The following is a 21,009-nucleotide window of genomic DNA, read 5'->3' as shown; positions in this document are numbered from 1 at the left end:
GGGCAAGCAAGGGGAGGCAAAGACCTGCTCCGTTTGATAAGCTGCATGCTGTATTAGAAGGTGATTAATACTCGGGAAAAATAGATGGTCAGGGGGTGTGGAGAAGTGGTAGTGATTGTAAACATGCGGGTCAGAGATGGCTCCTTGAGAAACGTCCTCTGAGGAAAGACTTGGGGTGAGGGAACGGGCCAAGTTTATTCTGGAGGGTGAGGGAAGGTTTGAAGTCAGGGAATATATGGGTCAGGCTTCCCTGGTGGCTCAGAAGTTAAACTGTCTGCCTCCCATTCGGGAGACCTGTGTTCGATCCCTGGGTCGGGAAGACCCCCTGGAGAAGGAAATGGCATCCCACTCCAGTATTCTTGCCTGGAGAATCCCATGGACAGAGGAGCCTGGTAGGCTACAGTCCACGGGGTCGCAAAGAATCAGACACAACTGAGCGAGTTCACTTTCTTTCTTTCTTTGTCCTCCAAGAGAGATGGGAAACCTGGGGCTTTGAGCAGAAGACTGATATAACCTAGTCTATGTTTTGTGAGGCTTGTTCCAGCGGCCACACAAAGGCTAGACCTTAGGCAAGCAGGTCCCTTACTTGCTCCGAATTTCTTCCTGATCTGTAAAATGGTAATTAGAAAACATCTAACTGTATCATTGACTGCTATGAGGTTCTTTACTGAAGGCATTGTGAGAATTACAAACTGACACACCAATTCTAGTTATTATTGTTACTGTTGTCATCACAACGAATATTAAGAACTACAGGGGCTTCTCTGGTAGTCCAGTGATTAAGACTCCATGCTTTCACTGCAAGGAGCGCCAGTTCAATCCCTGGTCCAGGAACTAAGAATCTTCCATGCCTTGCTGTACGGCCAAAAAATAGTAATAATTAAAAAAAAAAAAGCACTATAGCCAATTAACTAAAAGCAAAACTAGCTTAGCTGTTTTCTAAATGTGGATTTTAACATAAAACACGTATTTTTTAAAAGTAAAAACCAGGATGTTCCTGGTGGCTCAGTGGTAAATAATCCACCTGCCAATGCAGGAGACGTGGGTTCGCTCCCTCATCTGGGAAGATCCCACATGCTGGGGAACAGCGAAGCCGGTGCACCACAGTGACTTAGCCTGTGCTCCGCAACGAAAAGCCCGGGGCCTGCAACTGAGAGTAGCCCCCGCTTGCCGCAACTAGAGAAAAGTCCGAGCAGCAATGAAGACCCAGCACAGCCAAAAATAAAGAAGTAAATAAAAACATTTTTTTTTTAAAAGTGAAGACCAGAAAGATCAGCCTAAGTCCCTGATCTCGGTAGGAAGGTAGCTCAAAATGGACAGTGAGTTAGTAACTGTTTCATATAAAAATTTGTCCCAGGTAACATCTGAGTCATTCCTGAAGGCTGCTTCTGTACCCAAGTCCTTACATATGTTATTTCACTGAATCTTCATAAATGTTCTGTGAGGTAGACACTGTTACTATCCCTATTTTGTATAAAGAAGGCAAGTAACCTGCCTAGGGACACACAGTGGTGAATCAGCATTAGTTAATGGGATCTTAACCACTTAACCTATAACACGTCCTGTCGCTAAACACCATAGAGCAAAAGCTTTCCTAGTTCTGCTCTTTATTTTGGGACTCTATTTGTTGATGACAAAGTATTTCCTTGGGGGGAAAAAGTAACTTTGTTTTGAAACAGTTTTGATTTGCAAGAAACTACAGAACTCGTACAGAGCTCCCCGCACCCTTCGCCCAGGGTCCCCTAGTGGTACGTCTTACATAATCATGGTAGCGTGATCAAGTGACTTTGGAACGCTGTACACGTGCTCAGTCGTCCAGTCATGTCCACCTCTTTGTAACCCTCTGGACTGTAGCCCACCAGGCTCCTCTGTCTATGGGATTTTCCAGGCAAGAATACTGGAGTGGGTTGCCATTTCCCACACCAGGGGATCTTCCCAACCCAGGCATCGAACCTGCATCTCTTGTGTCTCCTGCAGTTGAACCACTCAGGAAGCCCAATAGTAGTAACTAAAATACAGGCAGGCCTTACTCAGATTTCACTAGTTTTTGGTTTTGCTTAATTTGGGGGAGGGGTGGTTTTTATGAAACTTCTATGAAATTTTATTACAGGTACAAATATGTATACAAATCAACTGTTTCATCACCAAAAAGAAGCTTCCAGGGCCTTCCCTGGGGGTCCAGTGGTTAAGACTCTGAGCATCGACTGCAGGGGTGGGGTTTGCCCCCTGGTTGGGGAACTAAGACCCCACATGCCTTAGTGGTAGAGCCAAAACAAACAAGCTCCCCCCTGCCACCCCTTCTACAAACATCCTCTGTCAACCTAACCCCTGGCAGGAGCTGATGTGCACGCCGTCACTACAACCCTTTCATTTTGAGAATGTTACCTAAATGGAATTACACAGCACGTAACCTTTGAGACTGGTTTTGTTGACTCAGAATCATGCCCTTTAGACAAAGTACTTCTTCGCTCACATTTCTTAAAGACAGCACTTATGTCACAGAAGAAAAACAACTGGTATCATGAGGGAAAAGTGTACGATCTTCCTGTTCCTAAATGTGCCTGCTCCATGCAGGCTCTGAGTGGGTATGCAGTCCGCAAAGCCATTTCAAGTCAAAACGGCCTCAGCCTAGTTTCCTAAGCACCACCTACTTACTGGGAGGGGCTCGGGTATCACACTAACTTGTCCTCTAAGTTAAGAATAGATGTAAATAAGAATAAGTTTGAATGTAGTTCTTTCACAGTGCTACAACATTTTAACAGTTTAAAACATTTTTCATTCTGAAATGTTAATTATAGATTTACAGAAACAGGGAGCTCCACGTATCCTTCACCCTACCTCCCCAATGTTAATGTCTCAAATAACTACAGTGTCAAAACCAGAAAACTGACACTGGTACCTTCCACAGAGCTTATTCCGATTTTTCCAGTTACATGTGGACTCATTCGTGTGTGTGTGTTGCTTTGTGTAAGTTTATCACATGTGTAGCTTCATGTAACCATATCCCATTAAAGTTTATGTTAAAAAGCATACTATTAGCCTATAGAATGCTCAGTTTCTATTTTACTTCTATCTTCTTAACCAGAAGGAAAAAAGTCTTCAAATTAAAGAAAGTAAAATGAAGACTGTAAAGAATCTAAAGCCCAAAATAAGTGTCAGTTGTAATGGTATATCTGACCATTTAGAAATAAATAAGGTCACCAAGTTGAGATAATTTATATCAATATATATAGCCTTGGGTAATAAACTTTGCAGATCCTTCTGCTTGCTAAGAAAACTGAAGAGGAAAAGTTCTAGATGAACAGAGATGGGGACTTCCCCGGTGGTCCAGTGATTGGGACTCCTTACTTCCAATGCAGGGGATGTGAGTTCAATCCTCGGTCAGGGAACTAGATCCCACATGCTGAGCAGTGGCCAAAATGTAAAACAAAATAAATTCTAGATGAACAGAAATGGACAGATTTTGTCCTTGTTTTCATAAAGAAAATGATACTGATTTTGGCAAGTACAAAATCAGTGAGAGACAGAATCCACAGCAGAACTTCAGAGAAGGTTATCAAATCGGTGCCTAGGACACGTGTCCTAGGAGGACAGGCATGGAGTTCCGCTCACCAACAGGAAGTCAAGTCTGATTTCAAAATGAATTGCAAACTGATTTCCAGTCTTTCCAGGACAGTTCTTAGTCCAATGTATCAAGGAATTTCTTAGAAGACAAGATGGAGAGATAAATGGTGGAAAAAATAAAATTAGGCAGATTGGCTGCTGATTGAAAAGTAGACAAAAGAGCTGATTTCATGAATTGATATCAACTCAGAGGTTGCCTGATGGCCACTGTGCTTTGTCCTTGGTTAGACTAGAATCTAGACAGGAAACAGGGAGAGAATTTGCTAATCCAGTAAGAGAATCAAGGTTCAAAATGGCCTTAGTAGATTGGGATGATGAGATACATTTTCATGGGATAAAGGTCACATGATGGGCTGAAATTTCAGAATAATTAAATATACAAAAAGCAGGAGAGCCTTGATTTTGCAGCAATTTATGAGAAAAATGCTTGGGGATTTCAGTTAACCTCAGACTCAACATGAACCAATATATTAACCTCACCAAAAAGGCAATGTAAACTGCATTATCAGAAATACAGCATTCAATATATTTAAAATGGATAACCAACAAGGTCCTACTGCGTAGCACAGGGAGCTCTGTTCAGTGCTACGTAGCAGCATGAATATGGCATGGGAGTTTGGGGGAGAATGGATGCCTGTATATGTTTGGCTGAGTCCCTTTGCTGTCCACCTGAAATTGTCACAACACCGTTAATTGGCTAACTCCAATATAAAATAAAAAGTTTTTTTTTTAAAAAAAGCAAGGTAAAAAAAAATATTCAAAACACAAGCGGTTACAACCTCCACTGAACTTCATACACATCTTTCCAAAGTAACACCAACGCTACCAAGCTCTTTCAACAAAGAGAGGAGTTGGGAACACTTTCCAACTATGTTTTATGAGGTCAGCACTACCCAGATGCCAAAACCGACATCACAAAAACAAAACTATAAACCAACTTCCTTCATGAACACTGTTGTGTGATAAAGACTTGGACTAGCTTTTGTCCCTGGTAATTTACTGAGCCACGAGAGTGGCTTTGTTATGCTAATGAGGTAACTCAAGTGGATCCACAGCCGACTTCTAGATGGGCACTGGTCACCAGAATGACTAAATCATGTGATGGGAGTCTTGGGGCTTTGATCCACGTGATATTAGCTCAAGTTCCTGACCTCTAGGAAAGAGAGGGAGGTCGGGAGAAGGTATTCCATCATAGTTAATGTTTTAATCAGTTATACCACATAATGAAGCCCCAATAAAAAAAAATTCTGAACACCAAAGCTCAGCAGTTTCTTCTTCTGTGAACACACTGATGCCCCAGGTGACACTCTTCAAGGCAGAAAAGCTCTGCATTTGGGACCCTCTCAGACTTCATCCTGTGTGTATCCCTGGTGAAATAAACTATAACATAAGTAGAGCACTTTTCTGAGTTCTGAGTTATTCTAGAAAATCACTGAACCCAAAGGGGTCATGATGGCTGCGGTTTAGTCACTAAGTCTGAAGCGACACCAGAGCGTCTCTTTGTGACCCCATGGACTGTAGCCCACCAGGCTCCTCTGTCCATGGGATTTCCCAGGTTGCCATTTCCTTCTCCAGGGGATCTTCCCAATCCAGGGATTAAACCCATGTCTCCTGCATTGGAAGTGGATTCTCTCTCTCTTTTTTTTTTTTTTTAAATTTTATTTTATTTTTAAACTTTACAATATTGTGTTAGTTTTGCCAAATATCGAAATGAATCCGCCACAGGTATACTTGTGTTCCCCATCCTGAACCCTCCTCCCTCCTCCCTCCCCATACCATCCCTCTGGGTCGTCCCAGTGCACCAGCCCTAAGCATCCAGTATCATGCATCGAACCTGGACTGGCGACTGGATTCTTTACCACTGAGCCATTTAGGAAACCCAGGGGGGCCATAGGAACCTCCAAATTAACAGCCAGTAAGTACGGAGTCAAGGCAAATTGCAAGTGGTCAAACGAGATGGCAAGAGTGAATGTCGACATTCTAGGAATCAGCGAACTGAAATGGACCGGAATGGGTAAATTTAACTCAGATGACCATTATATCTACTACTGTGGACAGGAATCCCTCAGAAGAAATGGAGTAGCCATCATGGTCAACAAGAGTCCGAAATGCAGTGCTTGGATGCAATCTCAAAAATGACAGAATGATCTCTGTTCGTTTCCAAGGCAAACCATTCAATATCACAGTAATCCAAGTCTATGCCCCAACCAGTAACGCTGAAGAAGCTCAAGTTGAACGGTTCTATGAAGACCTACAAGACCTTTTAGAACTAACACCCAAAAAAGATGTCCTTTTCATTATAGGGGACTGGAATGCAAAAGTAGGAAATCAAGAAACACCTGGAGTAACAGGCAAATTTGGCCTTGGAATATGGAATGAAGCAGGGCAAAGACTAATAGAATTTTGCCAAGAAAATGCACTGGTCATAACACCCTCTTCCAACAACACAAAGACTCTATACATGTACATCACCAGATGGTCAACACCGAAATCAGATTATGTTCTTTGGAGCCAAAGATAGAGAAGCTCTATACAGTCAGCAAAAACAAGACCAGGAGCTGACTGTGGCTCAGACCATGAACTCCTTATTGCCAAATTCAGATTTAAATTGAAGAAAGTAGGGAAAACCACTAGACCATTCAGGAATGACCTAAATCAAATCCCTTATGATTATACAGTGGAAGTGAGAAATAGATTTAAGGGCCTAGATCTGATAGACAGAGTGCCTGATGAACTATGGAATGAGGTTTGTGACATTGTACAGGAGACAGGGATCAAGACCATCCCCATGGAAAAGAAATGCAAAAAAGCAAAATGGCTGTCTGAGGAGGCCTTACAAATAGCTGTGAAAAGAAGAGAAGCAAAAAGCAAAGGAGAAAAGGAAAGGTATAAGCATCTGAATGCAGAGTTCCAAAGAATAGCAAGAAGAGATAAGAAAGCCTTCTTCAGCGATCAATGCAAAGGAATAGAGGAGAACAACAGAATGGGAAAGACTAGAGATCTCTTCAAGAAAATTAGAGATACCAAGGGAACATTTCATGCAAAGATGGACTCGATAAAGGACAGAAATGGTATGGACCTAACAGAAGCAGAAGACATTAAGAAGAGATGGCAAGAATACACAGAAGAACTGTACAAAAAAGATCTTCACAACCCAGATAATCACGATGGTGTGATCACTGACCTAGAGCCAGACATCCTGGAATGTGAAGTCAAGTGGGCTTTAGAAAGCATTACTACAAACAAAGCTAGTGGAGGTGATGGAAATCCAGCTGAGCTATTTCAAATCCTGAAAGATGATGCTGTGAAAGTGCTGCACTCAATATGCCAGCAAATTGGGAAAAGTCAGCAGTGGCCACAGGACTGGAAAAGGGCAGTTTTCATTCCAATCTCAAAGAAAGGTAATGCCAAAGAATGCTCAAACTACCGCACAATTACACTCATCTCACATGCTAGTAAAGTAATGCTCAAAATTCTCCAAGCCAGGCTTCAGCAATATGTGAACTGTGAACTTCCAGATGTTCAAGCTGGTTTTAGAAAAGGCAGAGGAACCAGAAATCAAATTGTCAACATCCCCTGGATCATGGAAAAAGCAAGAGAGTTCCAGAAAAACATCTATTTCTGCTTTATTGACTATGCCAAAGTCTTTGACTGTGTGGATCACAAGAAACTGTGGAAAATTCTGAAAGAGAAGGGAATACCAGACCACCTGACCTGTCTCTTGAGAAACCTGTATGCAGGTCAGGAAGCAACAGTTAGACCTGGACATGGAACAACAGACTGGTTCCAAATAGGAAAAGGAGTTCGTCAAGGCTGTATATTGTCACCCTGCTTATTTAACTTGTATGCAGAGGACATCATGAGAAACGCTGGACTGGAAGAAACACAAGCTGGAATCAAGATTGCCAGGAGAAATATCAATAACCTCAGATATACAGATGATACCACCCTTATGGCAGAAAGTGAAGAGGAACTCAAAAGCCTCTAAGAATACATACCTTATGATTTCATTTATGTAAATTTCAATAACAGGCAAAATTTATATATGAAACCAGACATCAGAACAAGGTCACCTACGGGAGGGGCAGGCTGACCCAAAGGGAAAAGGGGGTGCTTCCTGGGGTGAGAGCAATGTTCTATATATTGACTGAAGTGGTGGTTACATGAGTGTCTGTACTTATCATGACTCATTGATTGTGTGCTTAAGTTCTATGCATTTAATTATATGTCAATTTAACCTACATATTTCATTGTATGCCCCACAAATCTTCTTTACAGGACTTCAAAACAATCATCCAGAGAAGGTGGAATGTATTTTTTTAAAGTTGATTTTGAACAAATAAGTCACTTGATGATCAATTCCTCAGAGAAACTCAAAGAAAACTCAGATGAAGGCAGAGAAAATGATAACATTCCTCGTGGAGTCTGGAGTAAGAAAAGTGATTCGGAGACAATACCTCCGGCTGGCAATCACTTGCTGGTCCATTCTCACCATAAACATTCAGTGAGTATTACCATGAGTCAGGCTGTGTCTTGGGAGAGACACAGCCCTTGTCCTTACTAAGCATACATTCTCTAAGAAGACAGACAAGGAGACTAAACAAATAAACAGGGTAATGACAGACCCTGACCAGTGCAACGAAGGAAGTCCACACAAATATGTGCCATGCCTGAGAGTCGATAAAGGAGTGAGGAGGACCCAGAAGAATGCCCAGGAAAGACCTCTGTGCAGAAGTGTTAGCTGACACGCGTCACGGGAGGAAGGGCACATGGAACGACATTGTAGGCAGACAGAGACGAGGTGCAAAGGCCCTGAGGCAGGGCGAAGGGGGGTGTTTCTAAGAAAACAAAAGACAATCCGTGTGACTGGCGCATAATTAGCAGGGTGGAAAGAGTGGGTGGAGCTGGGATTGGAAAGTAGAGTGGGGACCAGGGCACGCAGATCCTAAGAGGAGGAGCAGAAAGGCCTCTTGAGAGAAAGTCAAAGATAACGGGCAGCCACTGAAGAGGTCCAGCAGGCAGGGGACATGATCTACCATGGAGAACAATAGTGGGGATAAAGCTGGAAGCTAAGAGGCCAGTTAGGATGCTACTGCAGAGATGCTGGCAAGAAGTGGCGGTGACCTGGACCAGGGCCCTGCAGCAGACAGGCAGAAAAGAGATTTGAGATGTATTGTGGGAAGACAACTGGCAGCCTCCTGGTGTAGTCAGTCTAAATAATGAGCAGCAGGAAGGATGGGCAGAGAGTGACACGCTTTAGTAGGATGGGGAACTCTGTGGCAGAACAAGTCAGAGTACGGGGGGACATTAAGAGTTTCATTTTAACACACTTTCATATCCAGTGAGTGGACATGCCAGGAAAGGAGCATGAAGCTCAGGAGGGTAGTATGAGCCAGAGATACAAAGTTCAAAGTCATCACATGGATGGTCGTGAAGCCAGGATCCAAAGGAGATCTCCCAGGCAGGAGTGCCTCAGAGGGATCAGAATTCAGTCCAGGACTGAGCCCTGTGGCACCCAGCATGTTCAGAACTCCTGTTGTGGGTAGAGGAAGAGCACTGAGGCAGGAAGGAAGCCAGGAAGACAATGGTTTCGGAAGGTCACCTTTGGCGTGCAGCATCCTCGCAGAATACTCCCTGAGTACATGCAGACTGGGAAGGCTAGGGGGTGGTAACCTTACCAGACATTGCCGGGAGATGCAAGGAGAGGAGCCAAAGAGGAGCCCATCGGATTTAGCAGCACAGAACCATCCATGGCGCTGACCCTCGGAGCACTGTGGGAGGAGGTCTGGGACTGAAGCCAGGTCACACCCACTTAGATGGAAATCAGATGACTGCTGACCTTCACGGCAGTCACAGCCCCACAATGACTCAATCCTCCCACAACTGCCTCCATGACCAAGGCATTTTCCTCGCCGCCACCTCACTGAGGTCTTCACATCAGTGGTTCCTGAAAGGCAAGGCCTGCCAGGCCAGCTGGGCCACAGCTGCCACGGGAGATGTGAGCAGGGCTTCCCGGCTGCCCTGGCTCGAAGACTCCGGCCACCTGATTGATGTAACCACAGACACCCGTCCTGTACTGTGACCTCTGACCCCGAGATTTCCACCTGCCTCCCCATCCATCTGGTCCCCATCCTGGGCTGCCCCACCTGCGTTTTTATCTTCCTCGAGTGCCCGCTGCTGCACACTACAGCATTCACCTAACTTCTGCTCCCTTCCACTGTCAGAAAGCAAACAATAAACAAATGCCACGGCTGAGACTCACCAGGAACAGTCAGAACAGAGGGGGATCTTTCTGGAAGTTCATTAACACGGCGGCTGTTTTGAACCCAGTAAATGTTGACGGGCTCGGGTGGACCCACAGCCTGACAGGTGAGGTTGAAGGCTGTGTTTCTGGTGACATTCATGCTCTCGGGCTGCCTCGTAAAGTAAGGAAGTCCTGCAGAGAAAGTGGTAAGTGGAAGAAGGTTTTAGATTCACAGGTCAAGGTGCACCCCCCCGGTGAGTGGAAACCACACCAGAACTCGGCAATAGTTCTCTCTGTCCACCACTCTGCAGTGCAGGAGACTTGGGTTTGATCTCTGGGTTGGGAAGATCTCCTGGAGAAGGAACTGGCAACCCACTCCAGTAGTCTTGCCTGGGAAATCCCATGGACAGAGCTGCCTGGTAGGCTACAGTCCATGAGGTCACAGAGTCAGACACGACTGAGTGACTAAACTTTTACTTTCTGTCCACCACCCAGGTCTGAAATGCTCAGTTTTCACCTCGATGCAGTTGAGTAAGAAAGCACACAGAAGCTAATTCTTACCAGTCTAGCTCGAGCTGGCTTTCTAGGACACTTTCCCAAAGGAGCAATGGTGATTCAGAACTGGTTTTTCCAGAAGGGAGGCCTGGCAGTTGTGAAATTAGGTGTTGCTTAAGCTCCTGGGAAAGGCTGGCAGGATTCCTTACCAATAAACACAGAGTGAAAACAAAGCCATGTGCGAGGCCTGCCCCTCCTTTTTTCTTTTTAAAGTTTAAATATACTTGATTTATGGCTTCCCAGCTGGTGCAGCGGTAAAGAACCCGCCTGCCAATGCAGGAGACGCAGGGGCCATGGGTTCCATCTCTGGGCTGGGAAGATCTCTTGGAGGAGGAAATGGGCAACCCACTCCAGTATTCTTGCCTGGAGAATTCCATGAACAGAGGAGCCTGGTGAGCTACATACAGTCCATGGGGTTGCAAAGAGTTGGACATGACGGAGCAACTGAGCAGGCACACTTGATTTATAATGCTGTATTAGTTCCAGGTGTATGGTGAAGTGATTCAGTTATACATGTGCAAAAATAGATATTCTTTCAGATTCGTTTCCATTATAGGTTGTTACAAGATATGGAATAGAGTTCCCTGTGCTGTGTTTGTTTATTTTGTACATGGTGCTGTGTGTCTATTCATCCAAAACTTCTACTCCTTCCTCTTTGGTAACAAGTTTGTTTTTTTTTTCTGAGTCTGGTTCTGTTTTATAAATAAGTGTATTTGTATCTTTTTTTTTTTCATTCCCACATATAAGTGATACCATATATTTGTCTTTCTCTCTCTGACTTCACTTAGTATGATAATCTCTAGGTCCATCTATGTTTCTGCAAATGGCATTATTTCATTTTTTATGGCTAAATAATATTCCATTATGGGCTTCCTGGTGGCTCAGCAGTCAAGAATCTGTCTGCCAATGCCAGAGATGCAGGTTGGGAAGATTACCTGGAGAAGGAAATGACAAACCACCCTAGTATTCTTGCCTGGGAAATCCAATGGACAGAGGAGCCTGGAGGGCTACAGTCCATGGGGTCGCAAAGAGTCAGACGCAACTTAGTGACTGAGCACACACACAATATTCCATTATACAGCACATCTTCTTTATCCATTCAGCTGTTGATGGACACTTAGATTGCTTCCATGTCTTGGCGATTGTAAACAGCGTTGCTGTGAACACTGGGGTGCATGTATCCTTTCAAATTAAAGTTTTCATCTTTTCTGGATATTTGTCCAGGAGTAGGATCAGTGAATCACATGGTAACTGTAATTTTAGTTTTTTGAGGAACCTCCATACGGTTTTCCATAGTGGTTACCAATTTATACTTCCACCAACAGTATAAGAGGGCTCCTTTTTCTCCACACCCTCTCCAGCATTTATCATTTGTAGACTTTGATCACGGTCATTCTGACTGGTGTGGGTCTGCCCATTTTTGAGGACAACCTGTTGTGTGTGAGACTTTCATATTGGTGATAATAAATTTTAAAATCTGTACACCTGTGTAAGACTGAACAGTTTTTCCAAGCCTAAACTCATGAAAATGGTGTAGACAGAGTTACACAGTTACAACCTCAAGATCTCCCACTTTGATTCCAGAACTGGTGTCACAGGGAAGGGACGTTAAGAACAGCTCAGAGACAGCCAGTTGGTACTTATTTGGGGCATGTAACAAAACTTTAACAGAACAAGCAAACATTTAAATTGTGATCAGCATTTAAATCGTGTTCTTTAGGGACTGGGAGCTCACAGATCCGGTCCCAGCAGGAATAACATGGGATCGGTAAAATGGGATTCTTTTTTCCAAGCTTCAGTGTTTCACCAAACTTCATTTGAACCTAACTCATTCCTACCCTGGGCATTTTTTTTCTGGGATTTTACAAGTAAAATGTCTTCTGAATAGTTTTCCCAGAGTAGCAGCCAAGGTCGGAACGCTTCCCTCTGGTGGATACTGACAGAACCCTGTGCATGGCCGTCCAGTTTGGGACGGGCTCGCGTGCCTGCCAAGTCACTTCAGTCGTATCCGACTCTGTGTGACCCCATGCACTGTGGCCGGTCAGGCGGCTCTCTCCAGGCAAGAATACTGCTATGTCCTTCTCCAGGGGATCTTCCCGAGCCAGGGATTGGACCGGCGTCTCTTAGGCCTCCTGCACCGGCAGGTGGTCTCCACTACTAGCACCACCTGGGAAGCTGCCCAGGGGAGTCTGAGATGGGCTCAGAGCAAAGCTCCAAGAGAGACCCCGTGAGGGCCCTCCCTCTTGGGCCTCCTGCAGCGTCAGTGGGTATCAAGTTCAGGTTCGGAAAAGAATGGACAGCACAGTTGCCTTTCAATGGGAGACGAGTCTCAAACTTCGCTGAAAAGATCACCTTCTCCAAAACCTGTGATGAGAAGGGTGAGGAGAAAGCAGCAAAGTCATTCTCCTGATGACACTGTAGATGGGGGCGCCTTGGCGAGCAGGGATGCAGAGACCCTGGAGGACAAGTCCCTGGGACAGCGAGGAGTGGCCACTTGGGTTGATAATGAAGATGTTCTTCCTCGAAGCCCCTCTTGGCAGGCCCTGCCATTGCCGAACCAGACAGACAAGGCCCAAGATGCAGGACCTGGCCTGGCTCACCTGTGCATCAGCTCATGTCCCCACGAGAGTTCAGGTTCCTCGAGGGCAGAGACTGCCTTGCCTGATGCCCCAGTTCTCCCCTACCAGGCCCATGTCATGTCATGGCATCAGAACTGCACTGAATCACGTGCCTGAGAAACCCTAAGGATTGAAAAAGGAATCCCAGGCACAGTTGAAACTAACTTATTCTCCCTGGTTTCACTGTCTGCATAAGCAAGACAGGAAAGCAGGGGTCCTCAACCTCCAGGATCTAATGCCTGATGATCTGAGGTGGTGCTGATGGGATAATAGAAATAACGGGTACAGTAAATCTAATGCGCTTGAATCATCTCGAAACCATAACCATCCCCCTCCCCCAGCCCCGGCGTCCATCCCTCTGTCTGGGGAAAAATTATTTTCCATGAAACTGATCCCCAGTGCCAAAAAGGGTGGGGACCACTGCAGCAAAGGATACTAAATAACAGATAACTGGCACTTGACCAGGTGAGTGGCATCTAGTGCCAGCGCTGAGAACTGTTTAATAAACTGCATTTTGCTTCCTAAAATAGACTTCAGGTTTTATTTTTTGTTGTTGTTTTGTTTTTGGCTGTGCTGGGTCTTAATCGCCCTGGAGCATGTGGGAACTTAGTTCCATGACCAGGCATTAAACCCAGGTCCCCTGAATTGGAAGGTGGATTCCTTACCACTGGACCACCAGGGAAGTCCTAAGACTTTAGCTTTTTAAATTGTAAATAACCTTAAGGCAAGGAGGTCCATAATTCCTTTTTGTCTCAGGCTTAGTGTCTAGCAGAGAGCTAAATCTTTAAGAATTAAGTTTATTTCATAATTACCTATAATCTAAGAAAGAAGATAGCCTTTATCTCAGTGCTTAAGGATCTGCAAGTTTTGCATCAGAGTAGTTGGACTGTGAAGAAAGCTGAGCACCGAAGAATTGATGCTTTTGAACTGTGGTGTTGGAGAAGACTCTTGAGAGTCCCCTGGACTGCAAGGAGATCCAACCAGTCCATTCTGAAGGAGATCAGCCCTGGGATTTCTTTGGAAGGAATGATGCTAAAGCTGAAACTCCAGTACTTTAGGCACCTCATGCAAAGAGTTGACTCATTGGAAAAGACTCTGATGCTGGGAGGGATTGGGGGCAGGAGGAAAAGGGGACGACAGAGGATGAGATGGCTGGATGGCATCACTGACTCAATGGACGTGAGTTTGAGTGAACTCTGGGAGTTGGTGATGGACAGGGAGGCCTGGCATGCTGCGATTCATGGGGTCGCAAAGAGTCAGACACGACTGAGCGACTGAACTGAACTGAAGTGAACTGATGCATACAAATGGCATAAATTAGGAATTTGAGAGTATAGTTAAACATCAAAGACCTACTGTATAGCACAGGGCACTATACTCAATATTTTATAATAGCTTATATGGGAAAAGAATCTGAAAAAGAATATATATATATACATGGTTTCCTTGGTGGCTCAGCAGTAAAGCTGTCAATACGGAGACATGGGTTCAATCCCTAGGTTGGGAAGATCTTTTGGGAAAGGAAATGGCAACCCATTCCAGTATTCTTGCCTGGAAAATCTCATGGATGGAGAAGCCTGGTGGGCTACAGTCCATGAGGTCACAAAAGAGTCAGATACAACTTAGCGATTAAATATGAAACATACGTACATATATATATATATATATACACACACACATATATGTATTCTCTCTATATGTATATATATATGTATCTATCTATCTATATCTGAGTCACTTTGCTATACACCTGAAACTTACACAACACGGTATATCAACTTCAATTAAAATTTTTTTTTTAAACCCAACGACAAACAAATGGGCATGCCAAACTCCGGAGCATTATACACAAAGCAATTAACGCAGGCTCTAAAACAAACCACCAAGCGGCAACTGGACATCTGTGGCCTTTGGACTCACCTTGAACCTCGATGTAGATGGGGTCAGACACAATCTCTTCGCTGTTTATTTTCATCTTACAGATGTATGACCCATTGTCTGAACGCTGCACGCTGGTTATGCTTGAGAAACACAAAGCCACAGTCATCAAGACAGTATGGTACTGGCACAAAGACAGAAATATAGATCAATGGAACAAAATAGAAAGCCCAGAAATAAATCCACGCACCTATGGACACCTTATCTTTGACAAAGGAGGCAAGAATATACAATGCAGAAAAGACAATCTCTTTAACAAGTGGTGCTGGGAAAACTGGTCAACCACTTGTAAAAGAATGAAACTAGAACACTTTCTAACACCATACACAAAAATAAGCTCAAAATGGATTAAAGCTCTAAACATAAGACCAGAAACTATAAAACTCTTAGAGGAGAACATAGGCAAAACACTCTCCGACATACATCACAGCAGGATCCTCTATGACCCACCTCCCAGAATATTGGAAATAAAAGCAAAAATAAACAAATGGGACCTAATTAAAATTAAAAGCTTCTGCACAACAAACGAAACTATAAGCAAGGTGAAAAGACAGCCTTCAGAATGGGAGAAAATAATAGCAAATGAAGCAACTGACAACCAACCAATCTCAAAAATATACAAACAACTCCTGCAGCTCAATTCCAGAAAAATAAAAGACCCAATCAAAAAATGGGCCAAAGAACTAAACAGACATTTCTCCAAAGAAGACATACAGATGGCTAACAAACACATGAAAAGATGATCAACATCACTCATTATCAGAGAAATGCAAATCAAAACCACAATGAGGTACCATTTCAGGCCAGTCAGAATGGCTGCTATCCAAAAGTCTACAGGCAATGCTGGAGAGGATGTGGAGAAAAGAGAACCCTCTTACACTGTTGGTGGGAATGCAAACTAGTACAGCCACTATGGAGAACAGTGTGGAGATTCCTTAAAAAACTGGAAACAGAACTGCCTTATGATCCAGCAATCCCACTGCTGGGCATACACACTGAGGAAACCAGAATTGAAAGAGACACGTGTACCCCAATGTTCATCGCAGCACTGTTTATAATAGCCAGGACATGGAAGCAACCTAGATGTCCATCAGCAGATGAATGGATAAGAAAGCTGTGGTACATATACACAATGGAGTATTACTCAGCCATTAAAAAGAATACATTTGAATCAGTTCTAATGAGGTGGATGAAACTGGAGCCTATTATACAGAGTGAAGTAGACCAGAAAGAAAAACACCAATACAGTATACTAACACATATATATGGAATTTAGAAAGATGGTAATGATAACCCTGTATACAAGACAGCAAAAGAGACACTGATGTATAGAACAGTCTTTTGGACTCTGTGGGAGAGGGAGAGGGTGGGATGATTTGGGAGAATGGCATTGAAACATGTATAATATCATATATGAAACGAATCACCAGTCCAGGTTTGATGCAGGATACAGGATGCTTGGGGCTGGTGTACTGGTATGACCCAGAGGGATGGTACAGGGAGGGAGGTGGGAGGGGGCGTTCAGGATGGGGAACACGTGTACACCCGTGGCGGATTCATGTAGATGTATGGCAAAACCAATACAATATTGTAAGGTAATTAGCCTCCAATTAAAATAAATAAATTTAAATTAAAAAAAAATGTTATAAACTTAAACAAAAAAAAGAGAGAAACACAAAGATATTTCATTGATGACCTTTCGAGTTTCTACTACAGGAATCAACATTCTTCAGCTTCTTTTTCTTTCACTGTGATGATTAACCGTGTATGTCAACATGGCTAGGTCATGGCACCTCGATATTTAGTCAATCATTACTCTAGATGCAGATATTTTTCTGTGAAGGTATTTTTCAGATGTAATTCATATTCAGGTTAGTAGACTCAGAGTAATTCAGATTATCCTCTATTGCTTGAGTGGGTCTCATTTAGTCACTTAAATGTCTTATGAGCATAGACTGAGGTCCTCTGAGGAACAAGGAATTCTGCCTCCAAACTGTCTTTGGAACTCAAGGCTATAACATCAGCTCTCCCCTGGGTCTCCCACTGACACTCCACAGATTTCAGATTGGGCAGCACCCACAATTACCTGATGCTGGGACAGATTGAGGGCAGGAGGAGAAGAGGGCGGCAGAGGATGAGATGGTCGGATGGCATCACCAATTCAACGGACATAAGTTTGAGCAAACTCCGGGAGATAGTGAAGGACAGGGAAGCCTGGCGTGCTGCAGTCCATGGGGTCACAGAGTCAGACATGACTGAGCAACTGAGCAACAACAATTACATTAGGGGTTTCCCTAGTGGCTCAGTGGTAAAGACTCCACCTGCCAGTGAAGGAGATGTGGGTCTGATCCCTGGGTTGAGAAGACCCCCTACAGGAGGAAATGTCAACCCACTCCAGTATTCTTGCCTGGGAAATCCCATGGACAGAGCAGCCCCGTGGGCTACAGTCCATGGGGTCACAAGTCAGACACGACTTCAACAACAATGACAACAACAGTGGCATTAAATCTTTAAAATGACATCAATCTTTAAAATAATTTTTGTTTTGCTCTCTCTCTTTTCACATGTGTGTAGCCTATTGGTTCTGTTTCTCCTAAGAACACTGCCTAACGCCTGTGTGCTCACTTGACTGGATTTCTGTGGCAGGCTCTACACCAGGGTTCTCCACAGCAGAGTACAACCTCTCAAGGCATTTTGCAAATTTGTGGGACTGTCCTGGATGGTCACATAACTAGGGGCCAACATGGCTTTCACGGGTCAGAGGCAACTTTTCCACAACCCAAAGGACCTTCAGAGACTGGAACCTAACCCCATCATACACACACAAAGTATTTTGCCTGGTGTTAATATCCATTTCATTGCCCAGGACCATGAACATGGTAGGCTAGTATCTCCTCGTCCTGTTTTGAACTTGGCAGTGACTCGGTCATCATCTGAAGGATCACAGAAGCATCTCTCTGTCTGCAGTGGCCGTGTGCATGGTGCAAGTCGCTGTGGACTTTATTACCTCTCCTGGTGTGGCCACGCCCAGTATTTACACATTCACGTTCATACTATTTAATTCTCAGTCACCTTCCTTTTGTTTTCCTCATATTACAGTGTAAACACGGTACATTATTAAATATCTGATATAAACAGGAGGCCTTGGCTCAAAAGGTTCAGAGTCCTGCTTGTCAATTTCTCAACATGTTTACAAACAGGGAGGTATACCACAGACGTGACACCTGCTCTTAGCTGGGGCAGGAAGGGATGAGAGAGTACGAAACACTCCGAAATACTCTCAGATGCTCCCCGAAAGAGGACACCTTTATTAGTCCCTCAGCACTGGTTTCTTCTCTGTGCATCAAACACAACCAAGAAGACTGTGATAGAGGAAAAGAGGGAAAAAAGAAAAACGTGGAGAGGTCCACTTGGCTTCCTAGCAGCTTGCTCCTCGATGCAACTTATTTGTGGAAGTGTTAGTCGCTCAGTCGTGTCTAACTCTTTACAATCCCATGGACTCTAGCCCACCAGGCTCCTCTCTGTCCACGGAATTCTCCAAGCAAGAATACTGGAGTGGGTTGCCATTCCCTTCTCCAGGGGAATCTTCCAAACCCAGGGATTGAACCCAAGTCTCCCGCAGGCAGATTCTTTACCGTCTGAGCCACCAGGAAAGCCAAGCTTTAGGGAAGGGGCTCTACGTCAGAGTGCCTACAGGTCACCAGAAGAACATGGAAAGAGACCTCACAGGACAAAGATCTCCAAATAAGGGGCTAGCGGACCCTCCCTGAGAATGTGTTGGGATGTCATGGTTTACCAGAAGGGGATGAAGAACGAGGAAGAGGAGCAGGCGTGCTGCTCGTGCGGGTAACAACCAGGGGCTGGAGAGTGCACAGAATCTGCTTCTGGCAGATTCTGTATGCTGATCAATCTAGCCTTCTTTGTAGTTCTAAGGGAAACCAAGGTCATGGCTACTGAAAAGAGGAGCGTTTCCACTCATTTCACAAGTTCACCTTGAAAGACGCATCATTTTCTTGCAGGAAAACCTAGGGAGGAGCTGAACAGAGTGGACGATGAGACCCAAGACTCAGTGAGCCAGGAACCAGAGGGGAAGTGACAGCCAGAGAGGAAGGCAGGCCACAGCTCCAGTGAGGCTGCACCCAGGCCAAGGGTGCACAGCCCACCAGGACCCGAGAAATCAGCAGGCGCAGATAACCATGGAGCGGCACACGCGGGCAGCAGGAATCGGACTGCACAGAAAGTCTAGGCGTGTCTTCAACCAGCCAGCAAGGAAAATTCAGAGTAGGAGAAGAGCAGGAGAACACAAAACTCCATAAATATTTGGTCACATTCTATTTTTTTTTTAAAGAAAGAAATACAAAAAAGAATCAATAAAGCCTTGCCTGAAAACAAACAAACTCTTGGTCTTTACTCATTTGCTTTAGGCAGGGTTTAGCAGCATCTGGTGAGAAGGACTATTTGTGTCTGCATTAATTACCAAATCCAGATTCATCTTACCTATAGCACAGGAACGGTTTTTCACAAATAATTCTACTTTTAGTTTTATAGACATCACATAAAGGCTCCGAGGATGAAGGCAGGGTGCGGCTGGGACTCGAGATGGTTAAGTGGTTCCCCGTCTCCTCCCTTTCCCCAGCAGAAACAGCAGGAAAGGCTCAGCTCGCAGAATAGCAATCTAGACATCCCGACGACTGAGCAAGGAATTCCAGAAAGAACACAGAGAGGGGAGGGGGAGGATATGATTCAAGAAAATGCCCAGAACTGGAGATATGGATCTTTCCAAACCTGACCATTAGGCCGGGCAGCACAGCAAGAGAGAAAAGACCCACCAAGGAGCTTCACCAAGCCCCTTAGACATGTCACACATCTAAGATAAAGCGGAGACCCCCAAAAGCTTCCAGAGAAAGAAAAAGCAGGTAATTTATGAGTGAATCAGAACAGCATCATGCTTCTCAAGAACAACTCTCGGAGCAAAAAGATGACAGCAGGAAATTGTTTTCCTTTTACATTCTGTATCTGGTCAAACTGTCTTTTGGTGAGAGTAGGAAAAAATATGGCATTTTCAGATATTCAAGAGCCCAGAAAGCAAGTGTAGGGGGTGGGCTTCATGTAAAGTGAGGGAGTAAACCAGGAAGAGGGGAAGCTAGGCTCTGAGAGACAGGAGCTAGAAATCAGGAGGAATGAGGCTCCCAACAGCAAGAGCAAAGATGACTCAGCCAGACCCCAGGCCTGGAGGGCAATGTGTCTGGGCTGGAGAGAAAGGAACGGCTCCAGGTCTGGCACCTCCAAGGAAAAAACTCCAGTCCTGAGAATTGTGTCATTTTGAGAGGACATGCCTATTTTCCTTTTGAACGTGGAGGAGGATGAGCAATCAAAAATTAGAAAATTAAGTGAACTAACAGGCAGGCAAGGAAACTATTAAATTCAGGAAGATCAAAAAGCTCGACAAGAAGGCCAATGTAATTACAGGTTGACGACATGATTTGGCTAAAAATAGCATTTCCACAGCCACAGAAATTGTGAACACTGGGTACTGATTTAACCACGGCCATGAGTAATACTCTATTGGATTAACACACCATGCTGGGGCCTGGCACGGGTATGCATGCACACCACACACCCACACACACCCACACCCACACACACACACACACACACACACAGGACTTGTGGATTGAATATTTCTGGGAAGCTACCCAATCAGTGGGTCACCTCTGCTCCCCATCGGGAAAGCACTGGGGGCTGGAGAGGGAGAGACAGACTACTTTACCATGTGCAGGCACTTTTAAATAAAGGTTTAAGAATTCCAACAGATTTTGGTCAAACATCTGAACAGGGGAAGACCAAAGAAACCATAGACTCAGACCCGATGTCTAGACAGGAACCATCTGGAGAGAGCCAAGGTGAAGAAGGGGGAGTTGAAGGGGGGCTGGCAGCTGCAAAACCTCATCCCCACCAGGATCCCCTCAGCTAACATAGCCCCAGAACATCCTACAAGGAGACTCATCTCTCTGGCCTTCAGACCTGTTA

At 44.6% G+C, this 21,009-nt stretch overlaps 1 protein-coding gene across 7 annotated transcripts in view; it reads right to left on the bottom strand.

The window, feature by feature from the left end:
- MERTK (MER proto-oncogene, tyrosine kinase) overlaps positions 1–21,009 on the bottom strand; it is a 133,697-nt gene that overhangs the window by 63,615 nt on the left and 49,073 nt on the right. For 5 of the 7 annotated variants that reach the window (XM_086328320.1, XM_086328326.1, XM_086328323.1 and 2 more), the window contains exons 3-4: positions 14,962–15,062; positions 9,887–10,060 (exon numbers count right to left, since the gene is read on the bottom strand). In XM_086328320.1, the coding sequence (XP_086184446.1) occupies positions 9,887–10,060; positions 14,962–15,062 (275 nt within the window). Of the gene's footprint in view, positions 1–9,302; positions 9,417–9,886; positions 10,061–10,429; positions 10,508–14,961; positions 15,063–21,009 lie in introns of those variants that run through there. The other 2 variants (XM_086328322.1, XM_086328324.1) reach the window with 2 other exon arrangements.

The sequence above is a fragment of the Bos grunniens genome, chromosome 11 (genome assembly GCF_055505025.1).
Source record: "Bos grunniens cultivar Pamir isolate PY7600 chromosome 11, Bosgru_T2T1.0, whole genome shotgun sequence".
In the NCBI taxonomy this organism is placed as follows: Eukaryota; Metazoa; Chordata; class Mammalia; order Artiodactyla; family Bovidae; genus Bos; species Bos grunniens.
This window is presented reverse-complemented; position numbering and strand designations above follow the sequence as displayed.